The following is a 13,885-nucleotide window of genomic DNA, read 5'->3' as shown; positions in this document are numbered from 1 at the left end:
TGACGGAATGCACAATACACTACCTGCCTAATCTCTCTCCACTATAACACACTACACATGGCTGCCATGTAAGCAGCCTTATATAGTGTGAGGCGTGGACTCAGCTCCTGAGCCATGCTTGGCCAATGGCACCCTGCCTTTGGCCAATCATGGCTCTCACAGTACATTGCACTGTGATTGGCCAAAGCATACAGGTCAGGTGCATGCTTTGGCCAATCAGCAGCAATCAATGCACTGCAAGATCGCAGTGCATTGTGGGGTGCTCAGCGGCAGGGCAAAATTCCCGCGAGCGCCCCATTTGTTTGTTCTGCGAACAAATGAACACCCAATATTCGAGTGGAACTTGCGTCTCTAATGCTTGCACTGCAGCACACCTAATTAACTCCTTCTTCTGCTTCTGCTTCCTTCTCTTTGAGCTCTACTGTAAAATCTACACTGTGCAAGAGGCTGAAACTAAGTCAAATTCAGGTACTTACACTGCTTGAAAAAAAAAAAAAAAAAAGTACATTTAACCACTTCAGCCCTGGAAGGATTTACCCCCTTCCTGACCAGAGCATTTTTTGCGATTCAGCACTGCGTCGCTTTAACTGACAATTGCGCAATCGTGCGACGCTGTACCCAAACAAAATTGACGTCCTTTTTTCCCCACAAATAGAGCTTTCTATTGGTGGTATTTGATCACCTCTGCGGTTTTAATTTTTTGCGCTATAAACAAAAAAGAGCGACAATTTTGAAAAAAAGCAATATTTTTTACTTTTTGCTATAATATCCCCAAAAAATATATAAAAAACGAATTTCTTCCACAGTTTAGGCCGATATGTATTCTTCTATATATTTTTGGTAAAAAAAAAAATCGCAATAAGCGTATATTGATTGGTTTGTTTAAAATTTATAGCGTCTACAAAATAGGGGATAGATTTATGGCATTTTTATTATAATTTTTTTTTTTGCCAGTAATGGCAGCGATCTGAGATTTTTATCAGGACTGTGACATTATGGCAGACAGAGCGGACACTTTTGACACTATTTTGGGACCATTGTCATTTATACAGCGATCAGAGCTAAAAATAGCCTCTGATTACTGTATAAATGACACTGGCAGGGAAGGGGTTAAACACTAGGGGGCGATCAAGGGGGTTAAGTGTGTTCCCTAGATGTGTTCTAACTGTAGGGGGGATGGGCTCACTACAACATGACAGAGATCACTGCTCCTGATGACAGGGAGCAGCACATCCCTGTCATGTTGCTAGGCAGAACAGGGAAATGCCCGTACTGTCTCTCCTCGCCGCAATCGCGGGCTGCCGGCGAACATCGAGTTCGCAGGACCCATGGGCACGCTCGCGCAGCGTGCCCGCTAGGCGGCAATCTCAAAGGGGCATACGGGTACACCCTTTTGCCTGGCTGTACCATTCTGCCGACGTAAAACGGCGTTCGGCGGTCGGCAAGTGGTTAATAATGTATTGAATACAGGGCTGCATTAATTTGTGTCTGTTATACCTCTCTGGACTTCAGTTTTAAGCAATAATGTAAACAAAGACCATGCCATGAAAGCCCACAGAGTCAAAGAGTATAAACAAACCACCCAATGAGAGACCACAGAGCCAAAGAGTATGAACAAAGAACACCCAATGAAAGCCCACAGATTCAAAGAGTATTCAGTAAATAAAGACCACCCAGCAAAAGACCACAGAACCAAAGAGTATAAACAAGGACCACCCAATGAAAGCCCGTAGAGCCAAAGAGTATAACCGAAGACCACCCAATGAATGTCCACAAAGTCAATGAGTATAAACCAAGACCACCCAACAAAAGCCCACGGAGCCAAAGAGTATAAACAAAGACCATCTAACAAAAGCCCACAGAGCCAAAGAGCATAAACAAAGACCATCTAACAAAAGCCCACAGAGTCCAAAATACAGAACACTGTCCAATGACTAAATCTTGAGTAACAATTCCAGATTGTAATCTGTTTGTTCTCTGAAGCAGAGGAGATTATGAAATAATTATTTGACAAACAGAAGGAATTCTGGATTCCTGCCAGTCAGCCACTGCTAGGAGGTTCCTGCACCTGGGTGCTATTTGACTTATTGCCAAGGAAGTACAGCCCTTGGGCCAAAGTGGTATCTGGCAGCTTACACTCCTTTAATGCTTGGTGAGAGCACTACAGAAGGAACAATTGTTATATTGTTGAGAAGTGAGACATTGTGGGCTTCAAGAAATGGTGTTCCTCAGAAGCAGACCATTTGAAGGTAGAAATGATCCCTGAGTAAGGGAGTGGGCAGACGGATCAAGACTCTAGGCAGTAGACACAACAGATTGGTGGACCCCATCAGCCTTGAAGATTCTATGCCAAGAATTTTAATAGTACCCTGAACTTAAAGAAGCCCTTGTCTGTGGTCAGGTCAATGAAGATCAGAAGAGAATATTCTGGTTTATTGACGGGTAACCTACTGATCAACAAAGAAAGGATGAAGTTGCTGACCAGCAGACCAAAATAGCTAGAATCTACTTGATGTGTTGGTGGCCATACTTGTGCATTTTATTTGTAAAGCCTAGCTCCAGCTTTAAGGGACCCTTCATCCTTACCACCAACACCCGATGCCCCCTAATTTTTCTTAAAGGCAAAAAACAGCAGCTCCACAGGCTAAACTTTAAGCACAATACACCTATTTAAAATATAATAAAAAAATGACCATATTGAAACTTACCTTGAATTCATTCTTTGGTTTTTCCTGGGGCACTGGTGGAAATATAGCTCCAGTCTTACAGTGCCTCCAGATCTGATTTCTAAAGTGTGAGATCTGTTGAAAAAAAGAAAGGCTTTTGCTTTTTTTTTAATAGACGAGTGTCTTATCATATGGTGTATGCACCATGTATGCATCATGTCAACGTCTTGCACATGGGCCTAACACATTACCCTTGTCTATTGAAAAAAAGTATTTTGACTCAATACCCTCCAAGGTTTTGAAAAAATGCGAGATCTCAAAACCTGGGTGGATAAAATACCATGGAGACTGGACTAAGGAAGAAATAAAGACGCAAGTCCCGTATTTATCGGCGTATAACACGCTCCGGCGTATAACACGCACCCCAAGTTTAGGAGGGAATTTTAAGGAAAAAAACTTTTAGGAGTAAAGTTTAAGGAAGAAAAACTTACATTAAAATGCCCATCAATGCAGCGTCCATCTGGTGTCCATCTGCAGCCTTGTCAGTGCAGCCTTGTCAGTGCAGCTTTGCCCCAGTGCAGCCTTGTCAGTGCAGCTTTGCCCCAGTGCAGCCTTGTCAGTGCAGCCTTGCCCCAGTGCAGCCTTGTCAGTGCAGCTTTGCCCCAGGGCAGCCCTGTGTGATTGCCGCCGACATACATAGCTGTGTGTAAATTCAAATATGGCGCCGAGACTACAGGGACTCGTCGGAGCCGAGATACACATACCCAAGTATCCTCGGCTTTTCTCGGCGCCGCTCACAGTCACGCCCAGTCCCGCCCTATGATGGACATAACACAGGTCGAAAGGCGGGACTGGGCGTGACTGTGAGCGGTGCAGAGAAAAGCCGAAGATACTCGGGTATGTGTATCTCGGCTCCGACGAGTCCCTGCAGTCTCGGCGCCATATTTGAATTTACACACAGCTGTGTATGTCGGCGGCGATCGTGGCGATAGCCGCGATCGCTACGATCAGAACAAAATTGGCAGGGATCGGCCTATAACACGCACACACGATTTTCCCCTGATTTTAAGGGGAAAAAAGTGCGTGTTATATGCCGATAAATACGATAACTGTAATGAACTTTATTGTTTGACAAAATAAGATGACTCTTTTGTTGTCAGTTTTAGTAAAGGGGGGTCCACTTTAACCACCTCCCAGCCGGCCACTGCGGCGGCGCGATCCCGATGCGCTTGTGTCACCTGGACACGGCGCATCTCAGATCGGCAGGAGGGCTCTGTGATTGGCCCTTCTGATCCCATGATGGCTGTGTCCAATCACAGCCATCATGTGATGTAAATAGAAAGCCGGTTGCTAGGCTATCAGCTCTCTTCTCCTCACAGGGAAGTTGTCAGTGAGGCGAGGGAGAGCGGATCGCTGCAGCTGGCCGGTGATCAGTGAGTATGAGCTGTTTTTTACAGCTTTTTACACACTAATCACCGACCCAGTGTCTCCACACAGTGTCCCCACACAATGTCCCCAAAATAGTGTCCCCACAACAGTGTCCCCCTACACATGTCCCCACACAGTAAAAGCACCTGTCCCCACACATATGTCCCAGTAAAACCATATGTCCCAATGATCATCTGCACACATATGTCCATGATCATCAGCGCACATCTGTACATGATCATCTGCGCACATCTGTCAGTGATCACACAAACCGATTATTATACAGGTATCAGTATTTTTTTTTTACCAAAGATATAGCAAATTACAATTTGGCTGAAATTTATGCCAAAACTTGTTTTTATTGGATTTCTTTAAAATAGAAAGTAAAAAATATTATTTTTTTACAAAATGTTTGCTCTTTTTTTGCTTATATCGCAAAAAATAAAAAAGTAAGTAGTGAATAAATACCACCAAAATAAAGCTCTATTTGTGTGACCAAAATGATAAAAATGTCATTTGGGTACAGTGTTGCATGACCGCGTAATTCTCATTGAAAGTGCGAGAGCGCTGAAAGCTGAAAATTGGCCTGGGAAGGAAAGGGGTGAAAGTGCTCAATATTAAAGTGGTTAAAGCATATCTAAACCTAGAAGCAAAATGTTATATATTGCAACTTAGTCCATAGATGGGGTACCTGCATTCATTTTCTTTTTTTCAGGCCTTTTTTCCCTTTATTTTCACCTTGTGGTCCTGTGAATAACACACTGCCTGTCCCTGGGAGTTTACACTCACTCTTCTATTGTATCTATGGAGGGAACCATAGTAGCTAGCTAAGCTGGAATTTAAACATTTCTGGCTCTGTCCATCTTCTTTATATATGGTAACAAATGCAGCCATTGACATCTGAAGACTGGTAAGCTGAAATATATAACATTTTTGTTATTGGGTTTAGTTATGCTTTAAAGTGGTTGTACACTGTACACTGAGAGACAGACACAGAGAGAGAGACAGACACAGAGAGAGACAGACACAGAGAGAGCGACAGACACAGAGACAGACACAGAGACAGACACAGAGACAGACACAGAGACAGACACAGAGAGAGAGACAGACACAGAGACAGACACAGAGAGAGAGACAGACACAGAGAGAGAGACAGACACAGAGACAGACACAGAGAGAGAGACAGACACAGAGAGAGAGACAGACACAGAGACAGACACAGAGAGAGAGACAGACACAGAGACAGACAGAGAGACAGACACAGAGAGAGAGACAGACACAGAGAGAGACAGAGAGAGAGAGAGACAGACACACAGAGAGACAGACACAGAGAGAGAGAGAGACAGACACAGAGAGAGAGACAGACAGAGAGAAACAGACAGACAGAGAGAAACAGACAGACAGAGGCAGACAGACAGAGAGAGACAAACAGAGACAGACAGACAGAGACAGAGAGAGACAAACAGAGAGAGAGAGACAGACAGAGACAGACAGACAGAGAATCCATAGTTAAAGCACACTGCTCTCTCTTCTCTCACAGAATGGCTGAAATAGTTAATAATTTACATGTTTTTCATGCATTGTGGACATTTGGGAAGGTCTCCTGAGATTATTTAAAAAAAAAAACGCTTCTAACCTTAAATGCTCATAGCTGCTGCTAAACTCGTATAAACTCGGTATGTAAAAGCTGTCATTTCTATCAGTTACAGGATATGTAAACCTAATGCCCCGTACACACAATAGGATTTTCCGACAACAAATGTTGGATGTGAGCTTGTTGTCGGGAAGTTCGACCGTGTGTATGCTCCATAGAACATTTGTTGCCGGAATTTCTGCCAACAAATGTTTGAGAGCAGGTTCTCAAATTTTCCGACAACAAAACTTGTTGTCGGAAATTCCGAGAGTGTGTACACAATTCCACGCACAAAAGTCCACGCATGCTCGGAATCAAGCAGAAGAGCCGCACTGGCTATGGAACTTCATTTTTCTCGGCTCGTCGTACGTCACCGCGGTCTCGACGTTCGGAATTTACAACCAACTTTGTGTGACCGTGTGTATGCAAGACAAGTTTGAGCCAACATCCTTCGGAAAAAAAATCCACGGTTTTGCCGTCGGAAAATATTATCATGTGTACATAGCCTTTGTATAAAAAATGTCATACAATGCAGCGTACCAGTCTTTAGATCTGATGGGTGCATTCATTTTTAATTTTTTAGGCTAATAACATTTTAAGCAAGTACACAAAATATCTGTTGATCTTTTCAGAAATGTAATGTCCTTGACATGCCCTGTGAGCTGAACAGAAAGCACAAACAGTGCTATCTTCCTTATGTTAACTACAGATCTCCTCCCCCAACAATGCGATAGAGCTGAAGAGAGGAGCGACATGTTTCAAGTCTAGCTAGGATGACACCTATGGCTGTCTCTATAGATACAGTGGTGAGAATGAATGTAGCCACCCAGGGACAGGACGTGTTATTTCCAGGATAACCTGGTGAAATTAAGGGAAAAAATCCTGAAAGAAGGGTAAGGAATGAAGTTACCTCATCCAAGGAATGTAATTTGCAATTACATTTCTGGCTTTATATAAACTTTAGAATTGATGTTAAAAGCTTCATTCATTTGAGGCTTGGTTCTCTTATGACGAGGGTGTAGTACATGAAATAGATTATGCAGCATAGTATACATATAATAGACATGTTTATCACAGTTTCAAGAAGTTTATTGAATTATTAATATTACATTAACATACATAATTAACGTAATCACATTCTATAAAGTCTAAATCATATAAACCGTGACAAGCTTCTGGGTGTTCACACCTATCTACGTAACAAGACACGACATATTCAGGAATGCCCAACATTAACATAGATATTAACTTTCTTTTACATGTTAATATAGATATGTATTTTTTTGTGTGTGGGATTGAGTACAGTTTGAGATTTTTTTTTTTTACTGAAAAAGTAGTTCCCCCATGCTTCATAGAAGAATGATGGCAGAAAAAAGACTGATTAGTCCATCGAGTCTGCCCTTTATTTTTAACATTGGGAGTTTTCTAAATTTGGTATGTTTGTTGTTTAACTTTTTTTTTTTAATCTGAGCATAGACCTATGCTTATCCCAATCATGATAAATTCACTTACTGTTAATTGACTCAATACCTCTGCTGACGGAAGTCTGCTCCAAGCATCCACTATCCTTTAGGAAACATAATATATCAATGGGGCAAACGTGGGCACACGGACATGACCTCAGACTAGCAGGGGAAAAGTTCAAAACAAATTAGTGCTCACCTCGGTAATGGAACATCTGTTTAGATTCCCATCCCTGGGTGGCAATCAGAAAATACCTTGTGGTGTATCCCTTTCATGACTTATGCCGCGTACACACGGTCGGACTTTTCGTCTACAAAAGTCCGACGGACGCCTATGGACCAAAGCCGGCTGACAATCCGATCGTGTGTGGGCTTCCCCGGACTTTCAGCGGACTTTTACAGCCGCAAATCTGACGGACTTTAGATTTGGAACTTGCTTCAAATCTTTACGTCGTAACTCCGCCGGACCCAGAAATCCGCTCGTCTGTATGCTAGTCCGACGGACAAAAATCCACGCTAGGGCAGCTATTGGCTACTGGCTATCAACTTCCTTATTTTAGTCCGGTGTATGTCATCACGTAAGAATCCGTCCTACTTTTGTGTGATCGTGTGTAGGCAAGTCCGTTCGTTAGGAAGTCTGCCGCAAGTCCGCCAAAAGTCAGTCGAAAGTCTGTCGGACGGGCTGTCGGACTTTTGTAGCCGAAAAGTCCGACCGTGTAATAGATACCAAACATGTCACGCTTTATAACTGCACGCACTCGTGGAATGGCGACAAACTACGGTACTTAAGAATTTCCATAGGCGCCGCTTTAAGTTTTTTTACGGTTACCAGGTTAGAGTTACAGAGGAGGTCTAGGGCTAGAATTATTGCTCTCGCTGTTATGATCGCGGCGATACCTCACATGTGTGATTTGAACACCGTTTACATATGTGGACGCAACTTCCATATGTGTTTTCTTTGCTGCGCGAGCTCGCGGAGACGGGGGGCGCTTTAAATTTTTTTTTTCTTATTTATTTTATTTATTTTTACATTTATAAATTGTGTTTAAAAAAAATGTAATGACTTTTATTGCTGTCACAAGGAATATAAACATCCTTTGTGACAGTAATAGGTGGTGACAGGTACTCTTTATGGAGGCACCATCGGATCACCAAAAAAAAGAACTTTCTGATTTTTGAAAAGAAAATTTGTTTGAAATTCGACCGTGTATGGCCTGCTTAAGATCAGTGGTCACTAAACTGTGGCCCAGGGGATGGATGTGGCCCTTTGCTTGTCTTTATCTGGCCCTTGAGACACTATTCCTCTCGCTGACACCAATGATGGGATACTATACCTATCACTGATACCAACAATGGGGCACTATTCCTCCCACTGACACCAACAATGGGGCACTATTTCTCCCACTGACACCAACAATGAGACACTATTCCTCCCACTGACACCAACAATGGGACACTATTCCTCCCACTGACACCAACAATGGGACACTATTCCTCCCACTGACACCAACAATGGGGCACTATTCCTCTCACTGACACCAACAATGGGGCACTATTCCTCCCAATAATGGGGTACTATTCTTTCCACTGACACCAAGGATGGGGTACTTTTCCTATCACCGATACCAACAATGGGGCACTATTCCTCACTGACACCAACAATGGGGCACTATTCCTCTCAATGACACCAACAATGAGGCACTATTCCTCCCACTGACACCAATAGGGTACTATTCTTTCCACTGACACCAATGATGGGGTACCATACCTACAGTATCACCGATACCAACAGTGGAGCACTATTCCTCCAACTGACAACAACATTGGGACACTATTCCTCTCAATGACACCAACAATGGGGCACTTTTTCTCCCACTGACACCAATGACGGGGCACTATTTCTCCTGCAATAACGAAGATGGGGCATTGCTTACTCCCACTGATGCAAGGACACTTTCTACTCCCACTGGTCACAGTCCGGCCCCTTTAAAGTCTGAATGACAGTAAACTAGCCTTTTGTTCAGAAAGTCTGGACACCTCTGGACTAGATGAACAAGGAATAAAAGCCTCCAAACACAAATGACCACCAGATCTGGTGATCACCAGAGACCAGACACAAAGGGTCTGGTATGAATTTTGGGGGGACCCTCAAGCCATTTCTTTTTTTTTTTGGCGTGGGGTTCCCCTTAAAGTCCATACCAGACCTGAAGGGCCTGGTATGGATTTTGGGGGGGACCCCCACATCATTTTAAAAAAAATGTTATATTAATATTCATACCAGACCCATAGGGCCTGTTATGGACTGAGGGGGGGGGGGAACCCACGCCATTTTTTTTACATGATTTGTATCTATATTGCCAAGATCTGACAATACATTACAGCCGCAAGCAATTTTAAATGACATTTTTTCCTTTAGAAATGTAATTTTGCTGTGGTACTGGTATAAACATGGAAAAAATGCGCTACTTTACAGGCAGACAAAGGAGACCCCCACAGGCACAATATTTAAAGGAATATATCATTTTTATTGTTTCACTTTAAGCATTATTAAAATCACTGCTCCTGAAAAAACTGCAGTTTTTAAAACTTTTTTTTGCATTGATACATGTCCCCTGGGGCAGGACTCGGGCCCCCAAACACTTTTTATGGCAATAACTTGCATATAAGCCTTTAAAATTAGCACTTTTGATTTTTCATGTTCATGTCCCATAGACTTTAACAGTGTTCGCTAATTTTTTGCCTGTTCGCACGTTCTGTTGCGAACCGAACCAGGGGGTGTTCGGCTCATCCCTATGTAGCAGCAGCAGCCCACCACTGGGAGAGATTTGGAAAAGCCCACAACGCCACTTGATGGAAAAGAAGCGCTCGCGCACTGAGCCACATACCAAAATGGGCCAGATATAGTGTATTCGTTTATTACTAATGCATAAGAATCACATAAAAAGGATAAAAAACATCCAGATGCCAAGCAGGAAAAGTATATACAGCAGTGCACTTACTCAGATGGCCGACAGATCCGAAACCGGAAGTGGCAGCTTGACTTCAGCTTATAGCTTTGCTCTGATGCATTTCGTGCCAACGCACATCTTCAGGGGACGTTAGTGAATGGATGCAGTGCCAGGACAAGGTAACTTAGAGCCCAGGGCGAACATGCCAAACTGCACCCCGCCCCCCAACATGTACTGAATGAGCATTATGTGTCAGCAAAATTCCATCCCCCACCAAAAAAAAAAAACTGGGCACTAATCTGAATGATTTCCCCTAAGCATAAATCCCCCCTCCTCCCAGTACAAAACTGCCCCCCTGCTGAAATCCCCCCTCCCAGCACAAATCTCTGCCCCTCCATCCCCCAAATCCCCACAGCACAAATGCATCCCCCCCAAACAAATCACCACTCATAGCACAAATCCTCCACTCCTCAAATCTCCCCTCAGAGCACTCATTCTCTCCCCCTCTACTCCAAATCCCCTCTTAGCACAAACATTACTCAATCGTCCCTACTAGCACTAATCCTCCCCCCTCCCAAAAAAAGCCCTCCTTGTAGCACAAATCCCCTCCCCTTTACCATATCACCTCTTCTGGCACAACCCCCCCCCCCAAATCGACTGTCCTAGCACAAATTCTCTTCTTCCATCCCCCTCCCAACACAAATCCTCCTGAATCACCACTCACCAATCACACCCCCCAAATTTCCCCTCCCCCCTCTACCATATCACCTCTATAGGTCTGTCATAGCCATTGCAAATCCATTCATCATGCTGCATTCTTAAGCAAATTCACTAATGAGGACTCTTTACATTGGCATCTGTAGGGAGAGTAAATTTGAGATGCGTTGTAAACCGAGATCATTGACACTTAGTTTAGTTCATTCCAATGACCATTCCTTATTTACTAAATCCAAAGTCAAATTATTTTGTTCTATTTGGGATTTAGCTGGTTTGTAACCAAACAGATTCATTGCGCCTATGCAGTTCTGTTGAATCTGTTCTACAAAATGAAAGTTCATAGCAGTTCTCCATTTTTGGGCCACCTTTGAAGAGTCTCTTGAGAAAGTCATAAACCCATTTTCATCTGACACCTCCTTATGGGTGATATTGTAAACCCACTGTTCCAGGTCTTTGGTTAGATGGAGGCCAGCAAAATTGTAAATTTTTTTAACGTTCTTAAGAGGTTCATTAGAAAGGTCCTCATTTCGAATTGCCATGTATCGTCCTTGCAGCACCTCAGATGCTTTAGCCACTCTGTTGATGTCAACCTGAGATTTGCAAATCTTCTCCATAGCCCTGCTTATAGTAATATTTTCATTTCCTTCATTCTTAAGTACAATCCTATCATCAGTTGTGAGATCAAAGGATTGCCTTGAAAAAGCAACAGCTCGAGGGTCCCTTACAAGGTGCAGAATGCGAAGATCAAGAGCGGGGTCTCGGAAAAGGGGAAGCAGAATAGAAAGGTCTAAAATCCGGACTGTTTTCATTACCACGTGGCTGTATGTCTTGCATGTTTCTCCCATTTGATCCAGTGAAGTGTTCATGCAACAGAGCTGGCACTTCAAGCGGTCATAGCCTTCGGTAGGCATAAAGGCTGAACAAGCTGGTGGGGTGCAGAGTGCTTGAGTTTCTGCAAAGAAAGATAATTCAGAAACAATTTTTCCACCTTTAGGAAGATACTGATAAAGAGGGGACACATCGCAGGTGAAAAGTGATCGTAGAAGATCTCTTAAGGGAAAATGCAGCAGCTCGGAACTTTCATTCTGAAACTTCATCCAGACGGGATGTCCAGGCTCAAAGAGGTAGAAGACATCATTGTGATGGTTGAAGATCTGTCCAATGAATGAAGAACCTGATCTCCAGGATGACACAACAAGCAGATGGACCGGTTTATTTTTGGGAGCAGAGTGTGATGAGTGTGTAAAGAAGAGAGTTTTGTAAAGAACAAATTGGGATAAATTAAATAAAAATAGAGATCCACAGATTAAGAAATATTTATGAAGTGATGACATTATCAGAAACCAAGTAGCAATGTGGAATGACCAGGAAAGGCCAGGAAGTATAAAATCCAATGAGAGGTGAGAAACAAGAGCTGTAAAAAAGAGTAAAAAATGATAAAGATTAGTAAATGGGAAATACAGCAGATGAATAACTATGATCAATTATAGAATACTGTATGTCCTGCCAATTTTTTTTTTTTTTAGTTTTGGATGAAGTTGAGAAGAAACCATTTATAGACTATGTCCAGCCAAAACTTTTTTTTTTTTAGTTTTGGATAAAGTTGTGAAGGATTAGAATACGTGATTGCTTTTTAGGGTTCTGTTAGGATTGCTCTCACTTATTTTCACAGAAAAAAATGATTCATCAGACAGGAAATGAGGACAAATCTGCAATAGGAACACATAGCAATAAAAAAGCTGATGGGTGATTAACCTTCTTCAACTCTAATGAAAAAAGTATTTTTGTTTCTGTGTTGCTTTTTGGGATTTGCCTTCACTTCCTGACTATGCCGCGTACATACGAGCAGAATGTCTGACAGAAGAAGTCCGATGGAAGCTTTTCATCGTCTATTCCGATCGTGTATATGCCTCATCGGACTTTTGTTTTTTTTTTATTCCGACGGACCTAGAAATGGAACATGTTCTAAATATTTCCGACAGAACCAATTCCTATCGGGAAACCTGCTCATCTGTATGCTGTTCCAAGGGACCAAAAACGACGCATGCTCTGAAGCAAGTACGAGACGGAAGCTATTGGCTACTGGCTATTGCACTTCCCTTTTCTAGTCCCGTCGTACGTGTTGTACGTCACCACGTTCTGGACGGTCGGACTTTGGTGTGACCATGTGTAGGCAAGACCGCTTGAGCGGAATTCCGTCGGAGTTCCGTCGGAGAAACCTTCGGAGTTTACTCCGACGGCAAAACCGGTCGCGTGTACAGGGCATTACTTATCGAAACAGTTACAGAGCCCTGGGTAACAATAAGAGAAAAGAAAAGTGGTTCTAAGCTTTCTCTACACTATCCAAAACTAAAAGTTTTACCTAGATATATTTAAAACTTTAAAATGTAATTTCATCCAGCTATAAAAAATACTGCATTGGAGATGATTTACTAAAACTATTACGTGCAAAATCTGGTGTAGCTCTGCATAACCAATTAGCTTTTAACTTCAGCTGGTTCAATTAAAGGGATTCTAAAGGAAATATATATATATTTTTTTAACCACAAAGTGCAAAGTGGTTGTGATAACCTGACTGGACGTCATATGACGTCGTCGGGATATCAAGCCGCTACGCACCCCCAGGGGCGCGCTACGTGGCGATCATTGTTGCGGTGTGTCAGTCTGACACACCGCAACTCCCATCTAGGTAAAGAGTCTCTGACAGAGACTCTTTACCTCGTAATCAGCCGTGTCCAATCACGGCTGATCACGATGTAAACAGGAAGAGCTGTTGATCGGCTTTTCCTCACTCGCGTCTGACAGACGCGAGTAGAGGAGAGCCAATCGGCTGCTCTCCTGATAGGGGGAGTCTGTGCTGATTGTTTATGAGCGCAGCCCCCCTGGATGCCCGCCTAGGACCACCAGGATGCCACCAGGACCACCAGGGATGGCCACCACACTGGACCACCAGGTATGCCACCCTAGACCACCAGTGAAAAACGAATCAGTGCCCATGCAGCTGCTAATCAGTGCCAATGAAAAATGCCT

The 13,885-nt window shown here is 43.1% G+C and overlaps 1 protein-coding gene across 1 annotated transcript; it reads right to left on the bottom strand.

The window, feature by feature from the left end:
- Positions 1-11,055: 11,055 nt before the first annotated feature.
- LOC141107131 (carbohydrate sulfotransferase 6-like) lies at positions 11,056-12,539 on the bottom strand. The gene has a single exon (XM_073597881.1). The coding sequence runs from the start codon at positions 12,187-12,189 to the stop codon at positions 11,056-11,058; it is 1,134 nt and encodes a 377-aa protein (XP_073453982.1). The 5' UTR covers positions 12,190-12,539.
- Between the last annotated feature and the right edge of the window lie 1,346 nt (positions 12,540-13,885).

The sequence above is a fragment of the Aquarana catesbeiana genome, linkage group LG09 (assembly GCF_042186555.1).
Source record: "Aquarana catesbeiana isolate 2022-GZ linkage group LG09, ASM4218655v1, whole genome shotgun sequence".
Lineage (NCBI taxonomy): Eukaryota > Metazoa > Chordata > Amphibia > Anura > Ranidae > Aquarana > Aquarana catesbeiana.
This window is presented reverse-complemented; position numbering and strand designations above follow the sequence as displayed.

Excerpts from the sequence above, each read along its gene's own strand:
- LOC141107131 (XM_073597881.1), bottom strand. The coding sequence starts at position 12,189 with ATGTCATCACTTCATAAATATTTCTTAATCTGTGGATCTCTATTTTTA.